A 19,787-nucleotide genomic window follows, 5' to 3' on the forward strand; every position below is an offset into this window, starting at 1 on the left:
ATTTTCAACTGTTGCTGTTGATACTAATGCTCACTCTCTACCTGATATGATGGATTAATGCATGCATGCTACTCCACTGCCAGTGAACTAGTGGAACGTCACCTATTAATCAAGTCACTAGTTAGTGAGCTTGCTCCTCTGGATTAAGGTGGTGGCACTTGTTATAAACCATTTTCCATATCCTTCAAAGACATGGTTTAGCCCAGACAACACAGGTGTGTGTCACAGCAGCCACTTACGTCAATAAACCTTCGACAGAGCGATGAACAATTACTGGCGTACGTGCTGAATGTACCATGAATGGGTTACTAAAAACAGACGCATTGAACCAACCCCTCTTGTCGCACCGCTACTTCCAAATCCACAGCAATGGCAATAAACCTAACAACAACAGGAAAGGACAGTCTCTTTCAATGATTTAGCTCTGCCAGAGTCATTCTGAGAACGTATAGCGTTAATTGGTGTGTTAGCCGCCACCTAGGGCAAGTGAGGGTGGGGGTCCGGAATGGTATAGCTGGTAAACATGGACCTTTTAAAAAAGCTAGACTGTCTAAAGCAGGGCTGACAAGTTTTGTTCTTTGATAGCTACTGTGCCGTTGTTTTATTTTTTAACCAATCAATTTCACTTAATCAAGAATACTTGATCTTAATAATTATATGTTTGATACGATGATTAAGATTAGTAACAATTAGGGGTTTGGATGAACCTACAGGAAAGTAGCTCTCCAGAAACGAGTGGAGAGCCTTGTTCAGGAGCTCAGGTCAGTGTCTCCAATAAATACCCTACATACATGTAATGTGTACTTGGGAAATGTCTTCGCTGTCAACTTCATATAAAGTCATTTGTTATGTTTGTATGAACTTTCTGCCATGTTTCTTAGTTACTGGTTTGACCTTTAATTTGTTGACAACCTGTCTAAGTAAATAATGTTTTGATTACAACTACTGCTTGATTAATCACTGCTGTCAGGTTTAGGCCCCTGCACCCATTCTGAAAAAAACAATCCTGGGAGCTGCTTTAGTAGATCATTTAAAGATCTCATAACTTACAGATGTAACATTAAAAAGACAATATAACATTTATCAGAATTTAGGCCTACATATTTGCATTTTGTTCCAGTTTTTCTCAGTTGCGAAGTAGCAGTTGAAGCATCATCTAAACATCAATGACAATACAATTACCAAATGGCTGGCAGCGGTAGCATGACTGATAAACACTATGAAGTTAACATCTTTAAAAAGAACCTCCCTCACAGTGGTTTGCACCTTAATAGTTATGAAATTTCACATCAATTATTATTATTTTTTTGTACAATCTCAACAAATGAACTGAATTTATGTGCTTGCCATTTCCCAGATATCACATATCATAAACTCAAACATTAGTGGCTCTGAAGTCCGAGTCTCTTTCCCGTTGGGTCTTCCTTTTCATGGAGCTCCGTGAGCCTGAATTGACGGCCTCGCCACACTTACATACAGATAAGAAGGCTGCCCTGTAGTTGTTGTTCATCCACCCGTAGAGGATGGGGTTGACAAAGGTGGAGCACATGGCCATGATGTGGAAGACTGTGAAGAGCACTTTAAAGTCCTTCATGTCAAGGACACTGTTGTCTATGTCGATGGCCAGTTGGATGGCGTGGAACGGCAACCAGCTGACGGCGAATACCACCACCACCATCACCAGCATCTTGGTGGTCTTCCTCTTCCGCCGGTGGCGGTCGTTCCGGGCGCCGGGGCTCACATGGTTCTTGAGCTTATTCCAGATGCGGATGTAAGCAAAGGAGTTGATGGCCAGCGGCAGGCCGTACTGCACCAGAAGCATGGAGATGCTGTAGATGGTCCCATCCATGCCGCTCTGTGGCCACGCCTCAGTGCACACATGGATGGACAGCTCGGGCGAGAGAGCAAAGGTCCCGTACTCGCGGAATATTGCCAGAGGGCTTGCCAGGAGGGCGCTGGTGGCCCAAGTGATGGCGATGACCAAGGTGCACATGTCTTTGGACATCTTGGTCTCCAGATGGTAGACGATACTGCGATGGCGGTCCAGGGCGATGATGTTCAGGGTGATGGTGGAGACGTGCACAGCTAGACCCTGGGAGTAGGGCACCATGAAGCACAGCACCTGGCCAAACTTCCATTCCCCCAGAAGGGTGTAGATCAGCGTAAAAGGCAGACACAGCGTGTTCACAAGCAGGTCAGCCACGGCTAAATTCACAATGAAAAAGTTGGTCACGGTACGAAGAGTTTTGAACTTGTACACTACAAAGATAACCAGAGAATTTCCGATGACTCCAAAAAGTATGATGGTGCTGTAAGCGAGGATGAGTATCACCTGAACTCCGACTATCTTCGTACTGTCCTCCAATTCCAGAAAGTTCTCTTCATTGAAAGAGTAGCAGTTGGAGCAGTTGGAGGATTCTCTGAGTCCAGAATCCTCCATCAGGGTCATGTTTACTTGACTTACAATATCCATTGATATCATTCCCCTTTGGGGCTCACAAATTCTGCAAAATAAAGGATGGATTATAATTTTTTATAAAAGGCCTTTCAAGTCAAATGACTACATTGAACCATATAGCGCTGAAGTCTGCTATGTAGGGATGACATGGTATACCCTCCATCTTGGTGGAAATATGAAGCTGCCAAGCCAAGGTTAAAATCCTGACATATCATTCTTTAGTAGCACACTGTAAAAAAGAATTTGAGCGTGGATACATTAAATATGATCTTAAATTGTCTATAAGTCATTCTCTTCACCCAAGGCGCTGAATACTATTGGCAGGTGAAGGCCTATCCGCCTTTCTGTGGTTTTTTATTGCACACTGAATTCAGGATCATCTCGTGACCTATAAGACACTATCAATCAGTGGAAATAGCCAACACTGATGCAGGGGTTTGCTGACTGTCAATATATCCTAGTGCCAAGGTTCCTAAATAGTTAAGGATTCCTTTGATTTTAAAGTAGAAATGAAACCTGATGCACAAATGATCCGCGTGGGTGTAGAGCGCCAACAAATAGTCTTTCTCATTCTAGGTATTAATAACTTCTTGTTCCTGGCTTATCGTGAAGTGTGTTCAGGGAGTGGCATTGCATTTTGTTAGTTTGTTGGATTTAGGGAACAACTTATGCCAAAAATAGCGTTGTCAAATAAAAAATCTGTCTTGTTTGAAAGGTCACGTTTTTGTTTCTCCCATAGTAAATACTGACGAAAATTACTGCACTGCGGCCATACAAAAAGGCAAAACTATATGGCATTTGAGATTAATTAGCTCTGCTCTATGTCTGTTTTTACCACAGGTATACTCGAATTTGTCACAATCAATCGAGCAGCATCTGTGTTTTGTTTTATTAGTTACTAGTATTCAAGCAGGCTGTATTATGTTTCAACTCAAACACAAAACCAATCAGTAGCAAACAGAAACCTGTACCAAAATCCACTCACCTTGTTTCACAAAATTAGTAATTGTTTAGACTCATCCTCCTTTTCCATGAGCAATAAGTTCCGTTGCTTCCAATTACGTCAACTGTAAAACAAGCATCCATATGTGCAAGTTTAGTTGTAGTTATAAAGTAGCACTCATTGTCAATAATTTCGCGCAAATTTCTTATTGCATCGGACAGTATTAGTTTCAAAGATCTGCGTATATATGAACCCCGACAAATAACTGATTTGAATAACTGGCTAGATAGTTATTTTGACAAAGGGCCATGCTTTTTCTCCAATGAGGTACGCGCGCAATGAGGGCGCACGGCGTCTGAGTAGATGCGCTCTGCTCTGGTCTGAGCAGATGATGGAGAGGCTGAGCGAGGAAGAACGTGTTGAATGACAGAGAGGGGGCGTCCTTTCTTGACGAAAATAACCCCAGCCTCTGGAGAGAAATTTTATGCCTCGTGATAAATAATGTTTATATCCGTTTTCAACATGAACAAACAAATACCCAGTAGCGAGTAGCATAGGGAGCCAATACCGTATGAGGTGAGCTACCTGGTGCAAATTAGTTTTCTTTCTTTTTGTAATGTAAATTATAGTGATAAACGTTGCTATCCTAATACTATTTCACTGTGGCACACCTAATGTTATTTTATTTCAATGTTTTTTTAATTACAGAGTTCAGTAGTTATACATACAGTATGTGTCTTAAGATTTTTTATAAAGAGACTTATCGATATGAAGGTGTTTTTTTTACTACCCACCCTATCCTCAGATTATGATGATGGACATTATGATTGATGGACAAAACAAGATGAGAGATGTTCTGTTTCCTTCTCTGCTGTCAATGGGAAAATGGTCAGATGAGGACAGGTGTTTGTGTTTGGGGCCGAGGGGTCTGTTAGTTCTTCTCAGTTTCAGGAAATGCAATAATTAGGAAGACAATGCCAGTTTGTTTATCTAACAATGGGGAGCCTTTGATTCATATCAGGTTTTAACTGGTGATAATTGTTTGGCTAATTCTGTTGCCACCATTACCATCCAGGGCCACACGTGATCCTCCAAATTAAGTTACTGTCCAGCAGTCTCCATCCTTGACTTAATGCCAATATGCCCTCTTTGCAAACAGGCAGATGGTTATATAATGGCACAAACCGGGAAGCACAGTGCTCACAGGCTTCTTCAGAGCTTTCCTTGTTTTGTTGAAAGCTTGCACGGTCCCCAAGGCAATTATAACATGCATTAGTCCTTAAGGCTCAGGCAGGTCTTACCCCTGCATACAACTCCAACAAGTCTAGGGACCAGTTGACCTTCGTATATAAGGAATGTCATCGCTGGAATAAGGAGCTCCCGTTTCTCATTTTAGATCAGAGAAATCCCCATCGGTTTCAGTCCGGTAAGGAGAGTTTTGTGGACCCCTTAGACAATCAAGCCACATTGGTCTGGATAGCGTCATATAAATGCGATTTTAAAGCTCCCCATAGATTACTGATAAGGTTCACTGCTCGGGCTTAATTTTTCAGCATGGGTTCTAACCATTGAAATTACTCATACTTGCATGTTACTAGATATGATGTAGCATTGAGGATGACAGCATTTTTCAAAGCATCAAATAGCAATGCTTCAGTTCAAAACATAAATTTTTATGTTTTATATTCAGTTATTAATTAACTTTTTGGATTGTATCCCAATAACTTTAAATGATTGATTTACCCGAGTGGCACTGCAAGTCTGTCAAACACAAAGGATTGAAAATATCCTTAAGGAGTGCAAAACAACCATATATGACCATGCTCTGATCTTGCTAATACAAAGCCCTTTATTTCTAGTGGGTTGGCATTTCTTTCTACCCACAGGGCAACTCTGAGAATTTTTTTTTTCCTTGAGTCTAAATAGTATTTTTCTTGTGGGTCAGGTCTCAAAGGAATATTGCACTGATAAAGCATGCACACACAAAAAGGATATCCATACTAATATCAGCACAATGCTCTACCATGTCCATTCCTTGGCCTTTCGGAGTGAGCGGTGGCCACAGAAGAGTAATTTGTTATTGATCTCTCTCTTCCATCTAGACGGTAATTAAGTTCCATCTATGGCTGAAATGGCTGATGCATGCCTAAATACCCACAATGGATTTTTTATAGCTCACTTCTCATCTGTCTTTGTACTACCCACCAGCAGTAGATTTAGCATTCCCAAGTACCCTAATTAACCCTTGTGTTATCTTCGGGTCATTCTGACCCATCAGTCATTGTGACCCACCGTCGTATTGCGACAGATTTACCGCATACAAAGACAAAGTGAAGCATTTTCTTTTAACCGTTGGGCTGTCTCAGACCCCCCACATTGCAAAGGTTAAAAGAAAATTATTTTAATTTGTTTTTGTATTGGGTAAAATTGGGTAAACACAACGATGGTTCGTTATGAACCTTTGGGTCATGTGACCCGAAGGCAGCACGAGGGTTAACTATGTTCCCAGCAACACAGAGCTTTAGTGTCAGGAAGTGTTGATCAACATCTAGTCTATTAAATGACACAAAGACCCAAATGTAACCTGGGTTTTACAATTAGGCCTCTCTGTGTCTACCCTAATTGAGATACCTGTCAATTATAGACCAAGCTCATTCAGGTGGGCTGTCTGAATAGAAAAGTGTATTGTCACTATAGTTTCAAATGGAGTATCGTCCTTTTTCATTTCTGGTCTGGTAATTGAAGACTTATTTCTGGCCTGGATATGTTTTCTTTTTGAAGTTAATTCCTGTGGTTTTGGTCAAAACGGTGAGGCATACAAAGATCCAAGGCCATTTACTTGGACCTAAAACATGCAGTATGTGTATATTATTTTGTATGTAGAACCAGTCTCTGTAGTATACATGTGTTCTCAGCCACTGCATTTCTACGGCTTAAAAATATAAGACTGTACTGTAATGTGTGACAGACGCTTTATTATGACCCTGTAGCCTAAACTATTTTAAGTTTCTCAGCTCCAACTGAAATAAATGCAGGTGTTTTCTTCCCACTGTTTGTGGAGGCCAGGTAAAGGGTCAGATCTTCTCAAGTCAACCTTGCCTCCAATTTCCATTTTCCGTCTAACCCTAAATTAAATCAACACAACCATAATAATCTGCAAATAACTAAGGTACATTTGTATTTGTAACACGATGAAGAAGTAGCATGGCTAGCGCCTTACACTGTGTTGCCAGCGCACGTGTAATTAGTTTAGCCTAACATTACCACACACACACTTTCTCATGGCGAGCACTAATGACCTGTGCTGTGTGCTGTGTGGTCAACCGTATCTCCACCACAAAATCCATCACAATTACTGCCAATGCCGGCGCACAGAATTTACTAGTCGCTTTTAATAAAGCCAAGGCTGCTTGTAGCTGCACTGTCTCCATTTTAAATTACCCAGGCAGCAAGAACAATGTGGGCACAAGGGCACTCGAGAGGCCTTTATTGCCCTCGCGTTTTTCACTTTTGTTTTCTATTTTTTTTGCCTGCCTCGTGTCCTCCCATGTGAGGGGAACAATTTAGTTGTTCAGTCGGACTAATAGGCAGCCAGGGGATTTCAAAATTTCTGCTAGGTTTCTTCCATGAATATGTATTATACCACCCCAATGAGAAGACCATTTGGTATATCTGCGTTTGGTGCATGAATCTAGGTTACTGTACAAGGGGCTATGGCTTGGGGGCTTACATTTTACATTTCATAACACAAAACATTTAGGATTTGAGAAACAGAGGTAATACAGTTTTTGTAGGTGCATAAAACACATTTTTGCTTTGTAATAGGTGAACATATTTCTGATATAGATGGCAGATAGGTCCTGTCCTGGCAAATATGTAGTCTTCAACACAGAGAACACATCTTTTAGAACCTTCCAGAATCATGCATAGCGTAGCATGTGTTATCAAACAGCCTGGACAACAGTAACAGATGGTGTGCAGACAGAAGGTCTTTAGAAGAAGTGGCCTAAATCAAACTCATTTGTGAGTCCCACTGCCATTGGTCTATTCCGTGTAAAAGTTTCAAAATCTTGGATCCTTCCAAGTGCTACCTTTAGACTGGAATGACAAAGCCTCAGATTTGACAATGTGCTTAGCAAGCTCCAATCCTGTAATGACTGCAATTAATTGAATGACACATTCGCATTGCAAGATAGAAGTGCTGTTGCAAAGCCAGAGATGTATCCTCAAACTCAGCAGGAGGACTGTTACCCCACTGCCTTCCTTTCTTAATGGATCCAGTGAATCATAGACATGAACTGCCTCTACTACAAAATCAATACCGCTCTCTTTGGTCTGGATGATTGCCACAACGTGACTTCTAGGTAACGATCATGCATTATAGTTACTCTCTGCCAGGCTGCCTTCTTCCAGGGTCAGAACAGGGCATGAATCTGGCAGGTTTTTTATGGAGCAAGGAAGGACAACCTGACATAAAGTGTTTTTTCCCAGAATGAAGTGTAAGGACTACAATCGCGTCCACGGCAATGTTTGTCATAACATTATTCCACTACATACTTGTAGTTGTAAAAGTCAGGCATATTCAATCTGTTGTGAAGCTCAGAAGTGGTAGGGAGATGTTTAGTCTGATCAAAGCTGGTCAGCTTTCTAATATCTAATTTTCTTACGTACAGATACAGTTAGGAGTACTACAATTATAGCTACAATTGAGTACAAACTAATTAGACATTGGATACAGACTGTATAGGCCAAGTTATTGACTGTTGGCCACCATTCCATATACTGTTATGACTGTTATCTGTTCATCTCCCCTTGCTGGAATCCTTTTGTGGTGTGTCCTGCTAATACCCTGCAAGGGCAGGAGGGTTGATTATTCCTCCTGCAGTCATCTACTTTATAGTCCATGTAGCTTCATCCACCTGTTCTTCGATATGGAGGTATGGTGGGAGAGAGGAGAGATGAGAGGGTCGAATGGAAGAGAAGGAGAGCTGGAGATAGATGGGGAGGAGGGTGGGGGGCTGTAGACAAAGGTAGATTGAGATCGAGGGAAAGTGGAGAGAATGGAAGGAAAACCTGGGTCCATTAGACATGGACAGAATTTTGAACTGCATTTATGTCACCCAGACTGCTATAATGAGAAGATTGCAAGGTGCCCACTGCACTCACATGCAACCACCTGCACTTTTCTGTCATTATCGCTTGGGTAAAAGTAATATGGTTCTGATGTATTTTGAGCCTGACCTAGACACACAAGTACAGTGCACTTTTTGGTCAGTGTATTATGAAATTTAATTATTTTCATGAACTGTGTTTTGAGGTTCTAATGAGCATCTTCCTTAGAAGATAATGTTGTCTGAATGTTGTCCTCAATGCACTAAGCCAGGCTCTGCTGCACATAAATTGTCTCTAGCAGTGGGATATAAATGCCTGCAACCACGTGTTGTAAAATGTTTACATTTGTCTCAACAGATTCTTCACATACTTTAATCGCATGTTCAATCATCTAAATTAATTGTATAATTTACGTGTCACCACTGAAATCATTATTTTCCTTCTATCCACTAAGCCATATAAGGTCAAAGTCAAGTGTACGGTCAATTACCAAAGTATTAGGATCACATTGACGATTTGCAATAATTTATATCCTCCCCTTCTTTCCATCCCTGCTCTGAGAGCTATTGGTCCGTTGCATCTGAATTATCTGCAGGAACAAACAAACTGACATTGCCTACTGGCAAAATTCTGTTGTCTGTTAGTGGCCGTTTCTGTTGATTTACAGTCTACTGGAGCCCAATGGGCAGAAATTGAACTGATTTTATATTATATATAATTGAGAAAATCCCTGGTGTGCCTTTTAACATGCGTGACGTATTTCACAGCATTCCCATGCATCTTGCAGTTTATCTGTGCCAATCATGGACAGCACTGAGTAATTGTTTTATTCAGCCATGGATGCCAAGCTACTGGGTATTACTTTTCAGAGAATTGTAGGATGTGCACCACTAATTCATCCATAAGTAAATAAGAGACCTAGAAATTAATGCATTAAGCAGGAGACAGTCTTTCTTGTCACCCAACCATCTTGTTGTCAGTATTGGGATCATTAGGGAACAGTAGAAGACTACAGGAGACCAGGGCAATTTACTTGAAAGTCAGTGACCATCAGTACGCCATGTTACAGGGAATACAAAAATGTATTGCACGTTGTCCAAGCCAACTAAAAATATTATCAGTTTCTTCTTTTTTACAGTCATTTACACAGTTTTCCACATAAGAGAAAACATGGCTTGTCTTTGTGTCATTACCAGGACCACAGTGAATGTTCTGCTATTTAAAAGGATGCACCCAAGCCTATGGAACTAAAAGTTAAACTCGTAACTTCCACTGTAACTAAATAATAATTAAAACAAAGTTTAGTTAATGCATTCAACACCAATTTGTTATCTTCCACGGCCAGTTTCAATCTGTCCTTTCCCATAGAGCTTAGTTTCCACTCTTAGTAAACATTCTGCCATTCTATTCTAGAGTCTTTTGACGTCAGCCATTTTGTTTGCAGTCCTTTTAAGATGCCATCCAGATGGTGAAAGGGAGCACGAGGGTGGGTAGAGTGGTGAGTGGCGTCAGGCAGCCCAGGTAGAACAGTGTGGCCATACTACAGAAGGCCGTCAGGTAGGCGTTCATCCTGCTGCAGAAGATTTTCCTGGTTGCCGTACAGAACTGCAAGAGACAGAATTATTACTTTGTTAACCTAGTTGGATAATTTATTATAATTAGTGGTATTTATACAGTATAGACATGTGAAACTTAATCTAAAGGGCGGTGATAATTAATATCATATTTATACTGTTTTATTATAACTATGTAATCAAATCCCGCTGCTTTGAGACAGTTACTTATGCCTACTTACTTGTAGGTGCTAAATAACACTAGATGGTGCTGCTCACCAGTGCTGTAGGCTTTGTGAGTTCAACTTAGTTTGTAACTTTGTATGCCCTAAAGTACAATACAAACCTTTTTTCTCAGTGCCAAGCTTACTTTGGCTGTGAGGCCTGAAAGTTAAGGTTATTTACTGCTATTGGTCATGTAATATGACAATTGAGATGCATGATTACATTACTTTTCAGTATTCTGAAAAATATTACCCATAAAATAGGATTAAAACGTTTTTATATATATATATTGATAATCACTAAAGTGTTTTATGCTATTAGTCAAACAAAACTATTGTTTAAAACACTATTGCACCAAAAATAATAAATCAATGTCAGCATGAAACAGCACTTTAAATCCTGTCCGATCAACATGCAATAGGCTTCTGAAAGAAGGTTGCATCAACTGCATTCCCTGGAATTTACATTGAGATTAGTTTATTTAGCTTGTGACATAAGCAGAGAATTTTCCCATACAATCCTTCACAGTATTAGAAAGATTTCCCACAGTCAAAACGTTTAAGAACAATTCCCATCATGTTACTTTACTCATCCCTTTGCTACATACTGTAACTATATTTGAAGACCTTAAAAAGCTTCTACAACTAGGCGCTCTAGTCCACCCCCAATTACTCAACCCAATTAAAAATGGAGCTGTCCTTAATTTGGACATCAGTTAAATACAATGGAATAGAATGGAGGGAACAGTAGAAGACTAAAGGAGACCAGGGCTATTCACTTGAAGTCACTAACACAGAATACATCTGTCATAGAAAATACAACCTGACAGAAATAGAAGGTATTGTATGCTGTCCGGAATACATGAGAAAGATCCATGGCACAATGAGTTCCTGTGTCCCTCTCCTGCCTACCTGGTAGGTCTGGTAGCTGATGGCCATCCCGTAGCGACAGTACATGACGTAGTGTTCACAGTTGTACCACAGCAGACTGTAGGTGACTGAGCCCATCATCTTCTCCGCCCTCCTGCCAATCTCGTCCCCGTCCAAGGGAGGCTGGCTGCATAGCTTGTCCGTGTGGTTGACTAGGATCTCTGAGCCGTAGGCGAAGTCGGTCAGGGAGTCCACTCGGACACTCGCCACCTTGGCGATGGACCCCAGTATCAAACGGGTGTTGGACACCATGGTGCTGATGGCACCTTTGTTCTTGGTGATCAGAGGTAGGATGTCTGGGATGAGGTGGGCCACACGGCCATCGCCCAGGTAGATACCGAAGTGAGTGAACATGGTCCTAGGGACCTCCAGCAGATCCCCACGCTTGAAAAGGCTTGGATCTGGGGTCGGAAGGTTCTTGTCCTCCAGTGTGGAGGCCGTGAAGAAAAGGTTGAGGAGTTGAAGAGGGAACATGATGGCAAATACAAGGAATTTTAGGCTTCCTCCTGTGTTTTTATTTGGCCGAGTTTTGGGAGGAGCTTGTATGCTGGGATTAGAGATTAGTCAATTTTTCTATGAGATTTTCTCACAAATAAAGGTGCTTATTCAATTGCACATGTTTGCTTGGAGGACTCAATTTCACAACCTAGATGCAATTTACCATTTAAATAGGGCAAGTGGTCTATTTAAAGAATTTGTTGGGAAATCTTGCAAAAATAAATCTTGTGTAATTCTTATGAAACAAAATCCTAGTTTAAAAGGTTTCAGATTTGTAGGTATGAACAGTCTGAATGGTTTAATTATGTTGACGTGACCCCCTAATAAATTATTGTGAAAGGGAAGGCAACAAAGGCCTATGTGATCATGACTGCAATGTGGAAAACATTACTGACACTTCTTATTGTACAGATATGTGGTTCTGAATGAGATATTGAAACCCTAGGTGGCCAAATCAGCTTTTATTTTGAAGTAAGGACCGAATGAAATGCAACAAAGATTCATTTCATAATCATTTTTATTTACATTTCAGTTATTTTCAATGCATTTTGATGTAAAGAAAATTGTATTTGCTCTATAGCCTACACATTGCACTGTATCATATAGAATTGTCATAATTGATAGGCTTTTATAGTGAGTACACAGAAAGTAGCCTAATATAAAAATAAAATGTATTTACAATTTAAAAAAACATGTGCATAAAGGGGTGATACTTGGATCCCAGTAGCTCATTGGGCCTACATCAACATTGACATTATTTTTCAAACTTTAAGAGTAACTAAAATAAAAAATGTCTGCCTGAACCAATTACTTCAATTAGCCTTTATAAAATAAATTGCTGTCAAGGGGACATGTTTTGATGCTTCTCGTGAATATTCAGTTTATGGTTTCCTGAAATACTCATTGATACATGAACACGGCCAATTATGTTTAGGTTAGCCTCAGAGCTTTTGTAAAAGCTCTTTTGTAAAAGATAATCAGAAACAAGATCAGGATTCATGTTTTTAGCTGTGCATAAGTATTCAACCTGGTTTTAACAACAAACTTTAATTATATATGACATTTATTCTCTCTAGTACAGGATGCAAAAATAAAAATATGAAAGAAATATAGGCTGATTTATGTTTCAGCCGTCATCTATAAAAGCATTTGGGGAAAGAGATAGGTGTTGTAAGGGATTCCAAGGTTTACCCATGACAAAGCGTCATGTCATAGTGTCATTAATTGTCCATTGAGTTTGGAGTCCTCTGCTCTTCAGCCCGCCATCCACAGGATAAATGGAATAAGAATTGTGGGTAATGCAGTCGAGGGCGCTAGGCCGAAGCAGATGATGGAAATCATTCCCAGGAGGACTGTAAGATTTACACTTCTCTGGTCTCTGATGATTGATTTCAGACACTTGCAGAACTGCAAAGGAAGTACATCGCATGAGTCTCATGCATTATGTAGGCCTACTGTAGGCAAATATATTATATATATAATATATATATTCATATCAATCGCAATTTCCAAATGTTATCATTCGATTTAAACCAAAACATTCCTAAGATTTGCATTATCATGGAAATTGACTAAAGACTATGCAAATGAAGACCTATGTTTTAATCTTTGAAATCACGTTGTTTTTCGATGTCGATTAAGCCCTAATAATGGTTATGAATGTATATGCAAATCTGAAGGAAAATCAGCAACAGAAGCAATAAAGTTAAATGAAATGTTCAGAATGAACCAATTCCAGAAGTGTAAATGTTTCTGGAAAGTATAGCTACCATCTCTGTTTGCTGACTTGTCGCTGTGCCGTATCTGCAGTACGTGACAAAATGTTCACAATTATTCCATAGCAAACTGTAAGGAATTGACCCAATGAGTTCTTCAGCCCTCTTAGCAACACCTTCATTTGGAAACGGTTGCACCTTTCTCGATTTATCCGTATGGTTAACCCTGATTTTTGAGCCGTACACAAAGTCCTCCAAGGTGTCCATGCGCACCGTGGCGCTTTTGTAAATGCAACCAAGGATCAGTCTCTTGTTTGTGATAGTTGTTTTTATTAAAGCGTCATCTTTAGTTAGCACGGGCATTATGTCAGGAATCAGATGGGCAACTTTGTTGTCGCCAAGATAGATTCCGAAGTGGGTAAACAATGTTCGCGGAACTTCTAATAGGTCTCCTCTTCTCAGAGTCGGTACCCGACCGTGCGTTTCGCACTCTTTGTGTTCCCTCTGCTGCCTGCCCGACGACCAAAATTCAACAAGTTTAAAGTGTGAGATAATGGATAGCTTCTCCACCAGGAACGTTAACGAGTCAAGCATCGTGCAAGTTTAAGAGAAAGTTTTGTGGGAGGGTGGAGGCGTCTTGGGATTTATATCCTCAAGTACACCATAGGAGGGAGCAGTGATGTTAGAGGTCAATCCTGGATAGACGATTGGCCACCACTGTTATTCCCATAGCATTTATTCTGCACGTGTGCATGGCTCTTTTCTTTATCCATCATAAACTGTCTAGGGAATTTAGTTTACGTATTATCTGCACGTGTTATTGGTTTCTACAGAACTGCACGGAACTGAACATAATTCCAGTAATAGTCCAGACAATAACTGTAATTACTACTGTATAAACGTCAATTAAGCGTATTTCCTATTATGAACCTATACCAGTGGGTTAACAAATATTTATATTTAAATGTTTAGTCCTTGACCTGGATATATTAATGAGCAGAAAAACATGTTGGGTCTGGTTTGTGAAATGTAAGAGTCTAAGTAGGTGGAATAAGCACATTGACTCTAAGAGACATTGTGGACAATTTGCCCTTGTGTGTGGACCCACAGTGGTCAGTCTGTTCTGTCTCTAATCTGGGACCTTTATGAAGAGAGTGTTAGCCAAATGACCCAGTTGTGCTCTAGACAGGCATAGGATGAGAAGTAACATTCCACAGAGCAGATTACCTTGTAATCCTGTAGGATTCAATTTTACATCATGAATATTTTTACATTAAAAAACTCCTTTTGTGACACCTTAAATTAAAGCCTTTAAACATTTAGTGCCCAGGGACCAGCTTTGTCCATAAAATCAACCTACATAAAAGACACACGATTTAACAGCTATTTGCACGTGAAGTGCAAAAACTCTCTAGTTTCTCCTTCCATCTACTGATGGAAGGAGAGATGAAACCAGAAACAGATGTCTTAATGAACTGTCATTGTTGACAAAGCAGGTGTGCCAGGTGAAAAATCATAAGGACTTTGATATCAACAGCTACAGAGTTTCAATAGTGTTTGGCAGTGGCTCAAGCCGGCCTGCAGTTTTAACAAAGACCACATTATTTACTTGATTCAACCTAAAGTATACAAAGAAAGGGGCCAATTGAATTCCAGGCCTGCTCATGAACTTCTAACCCCTGTTGGTAACCAAAACACATGGTTGGGGATATGATGGTCACTGACCATCTTGGAATTTGTAAGATGCTAATTACATGGGAGAGGAGAGGTCATTCTTCAGTCACATCCAATTCAGGTCAGGAGCTGACTCCAACTGGCTATTGACATGGAAAAAGCAATGTATTATGAAATGTTAACATAATATGGTGTTCAGAGTACATGAGGGCGGCCATTTTGCCATTGTCATTCGTATTACTCGTATGCAAAAACAACAGTAAGTCTATGTTTGACGGCAATAATGTTGGTCATACCACCTTCAGCTGAACAGGCTTACAGTCTGTGACCATCAGTTGAACTCTCAGCGGCATTAAAACAAACCTTTGACCTTCTTCCTGCCAGATTCATTCCATGGTCAAATGGACCCATTGTGGCCACCAGAGGATATTTTAACAAGGGGACTCTAAACTTAAATTCCACCATTGCCACCAATAGTATTCTTAGTCAGCTTTGTTCTTGACCCCTGTATACTTGAGTTAATAACTAAGAAACACACGTATGGCAGGTGAAAGCCAACGGTTTAACCAACGCTAAAAAGGTTTTCTTAGCACTAGGTGTCCTCCATGGCTAAACGTCAAATGGTTCATTGCACATTGTGGCTTGGCAGGTTTGTTCGCCTGCATTGGCATCTGAATCCCCAGACAGTTTATTTAACAGTATCTCCATTGTGTTTTGTCTGTACTGTCTGTGCTTTATGTCCACGTCCTTTTGTGTTGTATGCACTTCATATTTACTGCTGAGTGGGCTTAATTTGGCACCTACAAGTTGTATGGTATCATAGCATCTTGTTTCAATAGTGCTTGATTTTATGAACATTGATTTTATCCTTTTTCCACCTGACCTTTTTTGGCTGTCAAAACACTGTAAATGTCAAGCAGCTTACTGTTAGAGGCGGTGGGTATTGACAAGACTAGTCAATACCCCTGAATGTGTGAAAAATAAAAGAACGTTATTTATTTATTTATTCAAGGTTGTCTCTCATGATTCGGATTGCCAGAGTGAACAGTAATGGACATAGAAAGGCCCCTGTTTGTTTACAAGCCATTTTTTCATGCAGTATTTACAATATCTTTCTCAAGAACCTCAAGAACACCATAGCACACCAGAGTACGATTGGTTAGCCAGCGAGAGTCCTCACAGCACTTCATAGAGACAGGAGGGAAGGGAAGTGTTTTCCATCTGGTGTGTGTCTCAAGGAAGAAGAGGAGGAGAAGAAGGAGATGTAGGGCAGTTCAGCCAGAGTTCAGCACTGTTTGGTTCACAAACCCTGCAGTTCAGTCTGAGGTCAGCCTGGCCTTATATCTGCCTTGCGCCTACTTCTCTCCCATAATAAAACTAGGTCAAAGAAAGGTAGCCAAGTGAGATTTATCACCCAGGTGCCCACAGGAGGTTCCAGAGATGGAACCTTGTATGCTACCGAGTCTACCTCATCTGTTTGTTTTGGTGTGGAGAGCCAAAGGCAGTCGGCAAGGGATATTAGTGAGGGTCGACCTTCCAACATAGTTTGAAGGGGTTGAAAGACAGAAATCTGAGTGTAATGCCACAACCTTCTGGGATTTCCACGTGTACTGAAAAATGCCAGCAACTATATGTTCCTTTGAAGGCAGAGTCATCTCCAGGTCTGACCAAGAGGGCTGAGGCCTCTATGCCTGAAGCAAAAAACGCTGCACTGATCTTTTCATGGATGTTTTGAACTAGAAAATCTTAGGGTGGCACACCAGGATCCACAGCCAAAACTGAATATTCAATAATTGTATTATGCTGTTGTAGACCACATTATATTGCACACAAAGCAGTTAAGTGCACTGAATGGTACAGACGCCAATTCAGTCTTTGCGATTTCTCAACCCATGGAAATAAATCTTAGGTACGGCTTAAATACTGGCTGATACAAGGTTTTGGAGACTTTGAACTTGTAACCTGAATACGGCAAGCCTCTCATTACGGTGCACATGCATTGTACATTTACAACAATGTATTTGAGGTATCAGTATAACTCTAATGTGTCTCTGCATGTCACACCAAGTTATGGTGCCAAGTGTTCAATGGCATCTTGTCCTTTGTGTCACACATAGCAAGACCCAGAGGAGCTATAGCGATAGGCTACTGGTAAAGCACTCAAGACAAAACAATAATACAGATTTACAGTCTAAAGACATGTGTACTTCTTGGACCTCAGATTCCTACAATGTGGGTTTTTGATTCATAAACACAAACAGTAGTGCTTTTCCATGTGAACTTAAATAAACTATTAGTTTCCCCCGAAGCTTGAGGACATAATCCATGACAATGTTCACTGTCTAACTGCCAGATGCAAATGGCCATCTGTTTCTATCCTAGAATTTATCTGCAAATACATTCCACGGCCAATTAGAGTGAAGCTTGGGTGCCCAATGTCTTGTCCGAAAGCTTTTGTGTGTAATCACAGTTATCAGTTTGTCAAGATTTGTACAAAGCTGCCTTGAGCAACACAAAGAGTATTACAAGTTTATGATGAAAACAATTATGTAGGCTAGGGATTACAATTCTTGATAGATACAGGTCTGGATTTCTTAAAGACAGGTTAAGCCTTTTACCAAAGGATACACATGTTGTTTTACTTCAGTCCAGGGCTCTGGGCGAGTGTACTCCATTATAAGACTTCTTACTAGTGTATGTATATCTTTTTTTTTATTGTCCTTTTGTCTGGGTATAAAGACGTAGGAGTTACGCTACTGCATACCACGCCAACATTTTCTTCCACACTTTGACGTCAGAAAAAGTACTCAGGACAGAGTGCATTGTCTCCACAAGGGGACAACTGTGCCACTTACGCAAGCACTGTTTAAGGGTTCCATTGAAAATAGAAATGTTGCTTTTCTCCTCTTAGTTCCATGCTAAGAGTGTTCTCTCTCCATTTCTCTTTACAATGTTAATTTCTTGTGAGAGAGTTATTCAAGAATGAAGGAGAAAAGCTTAAGCCTGTCAAAAAGCTGCTTCGTTCCTTCTCAGAGCAGGACATGGAAACGTGTTCAACCCCTAGGCAAAGGGAAACAAACAAATCGACACATTTTTACTGAAACAATAATAAGTGGGACTTTAGGGCAGTTGCATATAATAACATATTTCAAATCAAATCACTTAATTGATTTTGTTGACATTCACTGTCAATATCTGTCTCGATGCATCACAAACAAAAGCCTTTTTCAAAAGGCAAACAAACAGTGCTGTTGAACTGTAAGTTGGTACAGTATATGGCCTCAATCATTTCTTTTCATCTTAAGCCTGCAGTTCTCGTCATGCTGTTACTGGATGAAAGGACCATTCCTTCTGTCAGGGAGAATGTGGAACCTGTCAATCAAAAGCACCATGACCAAAAGCCTTTAGGGATGACCTGCTCTTGCCAAATCAAATTTGATGTATGTACATCAAACACTCCATGGCTAACACAGTGTCCATCCTCTCCACCTTCCTCGTTGATCTCTGTGGTTTGAGTGTAGCAGAGCTGGAGAAACACAAACTCACTAGCCAACCAATTCAGAGATGAGAAGAAGAAAGAGCAGTGATGCGGATTTTAATGATTTAAAAAGGGGGGGGTCAAGGTTTAGTTTGTGATCTTAATCCGTCTTGCTTTCCAGCTTGTACTTCAGTATCATGCAAGCAGTGAAAGCTCAACGCCCACTAGTGGTTTCTAAGTGTAATCATGGCATTCTTAGTGTTAGCTTTGTAAGGATTCAATAAGACCTATAAAATCATTTGACTGACCAAAAAGAAAGGAACCACAAATGTAAAATGTCCTCTAACATACACATTGTTGCATTATTAATGTTAAGATGAGAATTAGGTAGAACCCTTAATGGTATCAAAGATCAAAATGATGCCAGACATAAGGAGACCAGGAACAGTTTACTTTTCTGATTCGTGTTCTTATGTTGTTGACAGACTGATAAAACGTCTGTCCATGTTTGAAATAGAGATGTTATGTTGATGGTAATGATTAGCTCAAGAGATAGGCTGTGGCACAGCCATTCACTGTTCAACCAATGACTCAAGTTAAATAGGAAGAGTATTTTCACTTACTAAGCTTTATAAACTAGGACTTTTCAAGCAGAATGATTGTTCACAGTATTCAGTGATACCTCTAAGAATACCTTATCAGTATATTACCACAGAATCTTTCAACATTACTTAAGGTCTGTTTATGCTTTGAGTACCCATAATTAATAATGATCGGTCCTTTCAACGAAGGGAAACATGATAAATACAAATAAGGATGTTATATTGGATGTTATATTGGCTCTGGATAAGAGCGTCTGCTAAACGACTAAATGTATATTGCACACCCTGCAAATGACTATGATTGAAACAAACTGTGGCTTGGTCATATATTGATGTGGAGGTTTCTCATCAGTTCTATGGAATACATTGTAAGATATGCTTAGTAATGTTTTTCAGACTTGCTTGTAGTGTCACGAAACATCAAGACCAGCAGGTGACTTGCTGATTGGGTGACATTTGTTATTTCTGATTCCTATTTCCGCAACATGGGGGAAATGTTGGATAGTGGACAGATGAGTCATAACGTTGTCCTAAACATTTTGCAGGGGAGGTTATGAGTGGGATGAGCAGGTATGTGTACACATGGACTCTTTATCAGCA

At 40.2% G+C, this 19,787-nt stretch overlaps 3 protein-coding genes across 4 annotated transcripts; all 3 read right to left on the reverse strand.

The window, feature by feature from the left end:
- Positions 1–1,355: 1,355 nt before the first annotated feature.
- Positions 1,356–3,739, reverse strand: npy2r (neuropeptide Y receptor Y2). 2 transcript variants are annotated; one of them, XM_062477356.1, is made up of 3 exons: positions 3,444–3,739; positions 2,615–2,687; positions 1,356–2,504 (listed from the first exon to the last, which is right to left on the reverse strand). In XM_062477356.1, the coding sequence occupies exons 2-3, from the start codon at positions 2,671–2,673 to the stop codon at positions 1,376–1,378; spliced, it is 1,188 nt and encodes a 395-aa protein (XP_062333340.1). In that variant the 5' UTR covers positions 2,674–2,687; positions 3,444–3,739; the 3' UTR covers positions 1,356–1,375. The 2 variants fall into 2 exon arrangements, with proteins under 2 accessions (XP_062333340.1, XP_062333341.1); XM_062477357.1 differs by lacking the exon at positions 2,615–2,687.
- Positions 3,740–9,399: 5,660 nt separating this feature from the next.
- si:dkey-30k22.5 (lecithin retinol acyltransferase family protein) lies at positions 9,400–11,697 on the reverse strand. Its single transcript, XM_062477388.1, has 2 exons — positions 11,203–11,697; positions 9,400–10,118 (listed from the first exon to the last, which is right to left on the reverse strand). The coding sequence occupies exons 1-2, from the start codon at positions 11,692–11,694 to the stop codon at positions 9,963–9,965; spliced, it is 648 nt and encodes a 215-aa protein (XP_062333372.1). The 5' UTR covers positions 11,695–11,697; the 3' UTR covers positions 9,400–9,962.
- A 1,049-nt stretch (positions 11,698–12,746) lies between these two features.
- lrata (lecithin retinol acyltransferase a) lies at positions 12,747–14,035 on the reverse strand. Its single transcript, XM_062477383.1, has 2 exons — positions 13,488–14,035; positions 12,747–13,125 (listed from the first exon to the last, which is right to left on the reverse strand). Exons 1-2 carry the CDS (start codon positions 14,025–14,027, stop codon positions 12,973–12,975), a joined length of 693 nt encoding a protein of 230 aa, XP_062333367.1. The 5' UTR covers positions 14,028–14,035; the 3' UTR covers positions 12,747–12,972.
- Between the last annotated feature and the right edge of the window lie 5,752 nt (positions 14,036–19,787).

This window comes from Osmerus eperlanus, chromosome 14 (assembly GCF_963692335.1).
Source record: "Osmerus eperlanus chromosome 14, fOsmEpe2.1, whole genome shotgun sequence".
Taxonomy (NCBI): Eukaryota; Metazoa; Chordata; class Actinopteri; order Osmeriformes; family Osmeridae; genus Osmerus; species Osmerus eperlanus.

Coding starts and splice junctions, on each gene's coding strand:
- npy2r (XM_062477356.1), bottom strand. CDS start 2,673: ATGATATGTCAGGATTTTAACCTTGGCTTGGCAGCTTCATATTTCCAC. Junction 2,505..2,614: donor TATTTCCACCAAGATGGAGG/GTATACCATGTC, acceptor TTTATTTTGCAG/AATTTGTGAGCCCCAAAGGG.
- si:dkey-30k22.5 (XM_062477388.1), bottom strand. CDS start 11,694: ATGTTCCCTCTTCAACTCCTCAACCTTTTCTTCACGGCCTCCACACTG. Junction 10,119..11,202: donor TCAGCTACCAGACCTACCAG/GTAGGCAGGAGA, acceptor TGTCTCTTGCAG/TTCTGTACGGCAACCAGGAA.
- lrata (XM_062477383.1), bottom strand. CDS start 14,027: ATGCTTGACTCGTTAACGTTCCTGGTGGAGAAGCTATCCATTATCTCA. Junction 13,126..13,487: donor CAAGTCAGCAAACAGAGATG/GTAGCTATACTT, acceptor CTTCCTTTGCAG/TTCTGCAAGTGTCTGAAATC.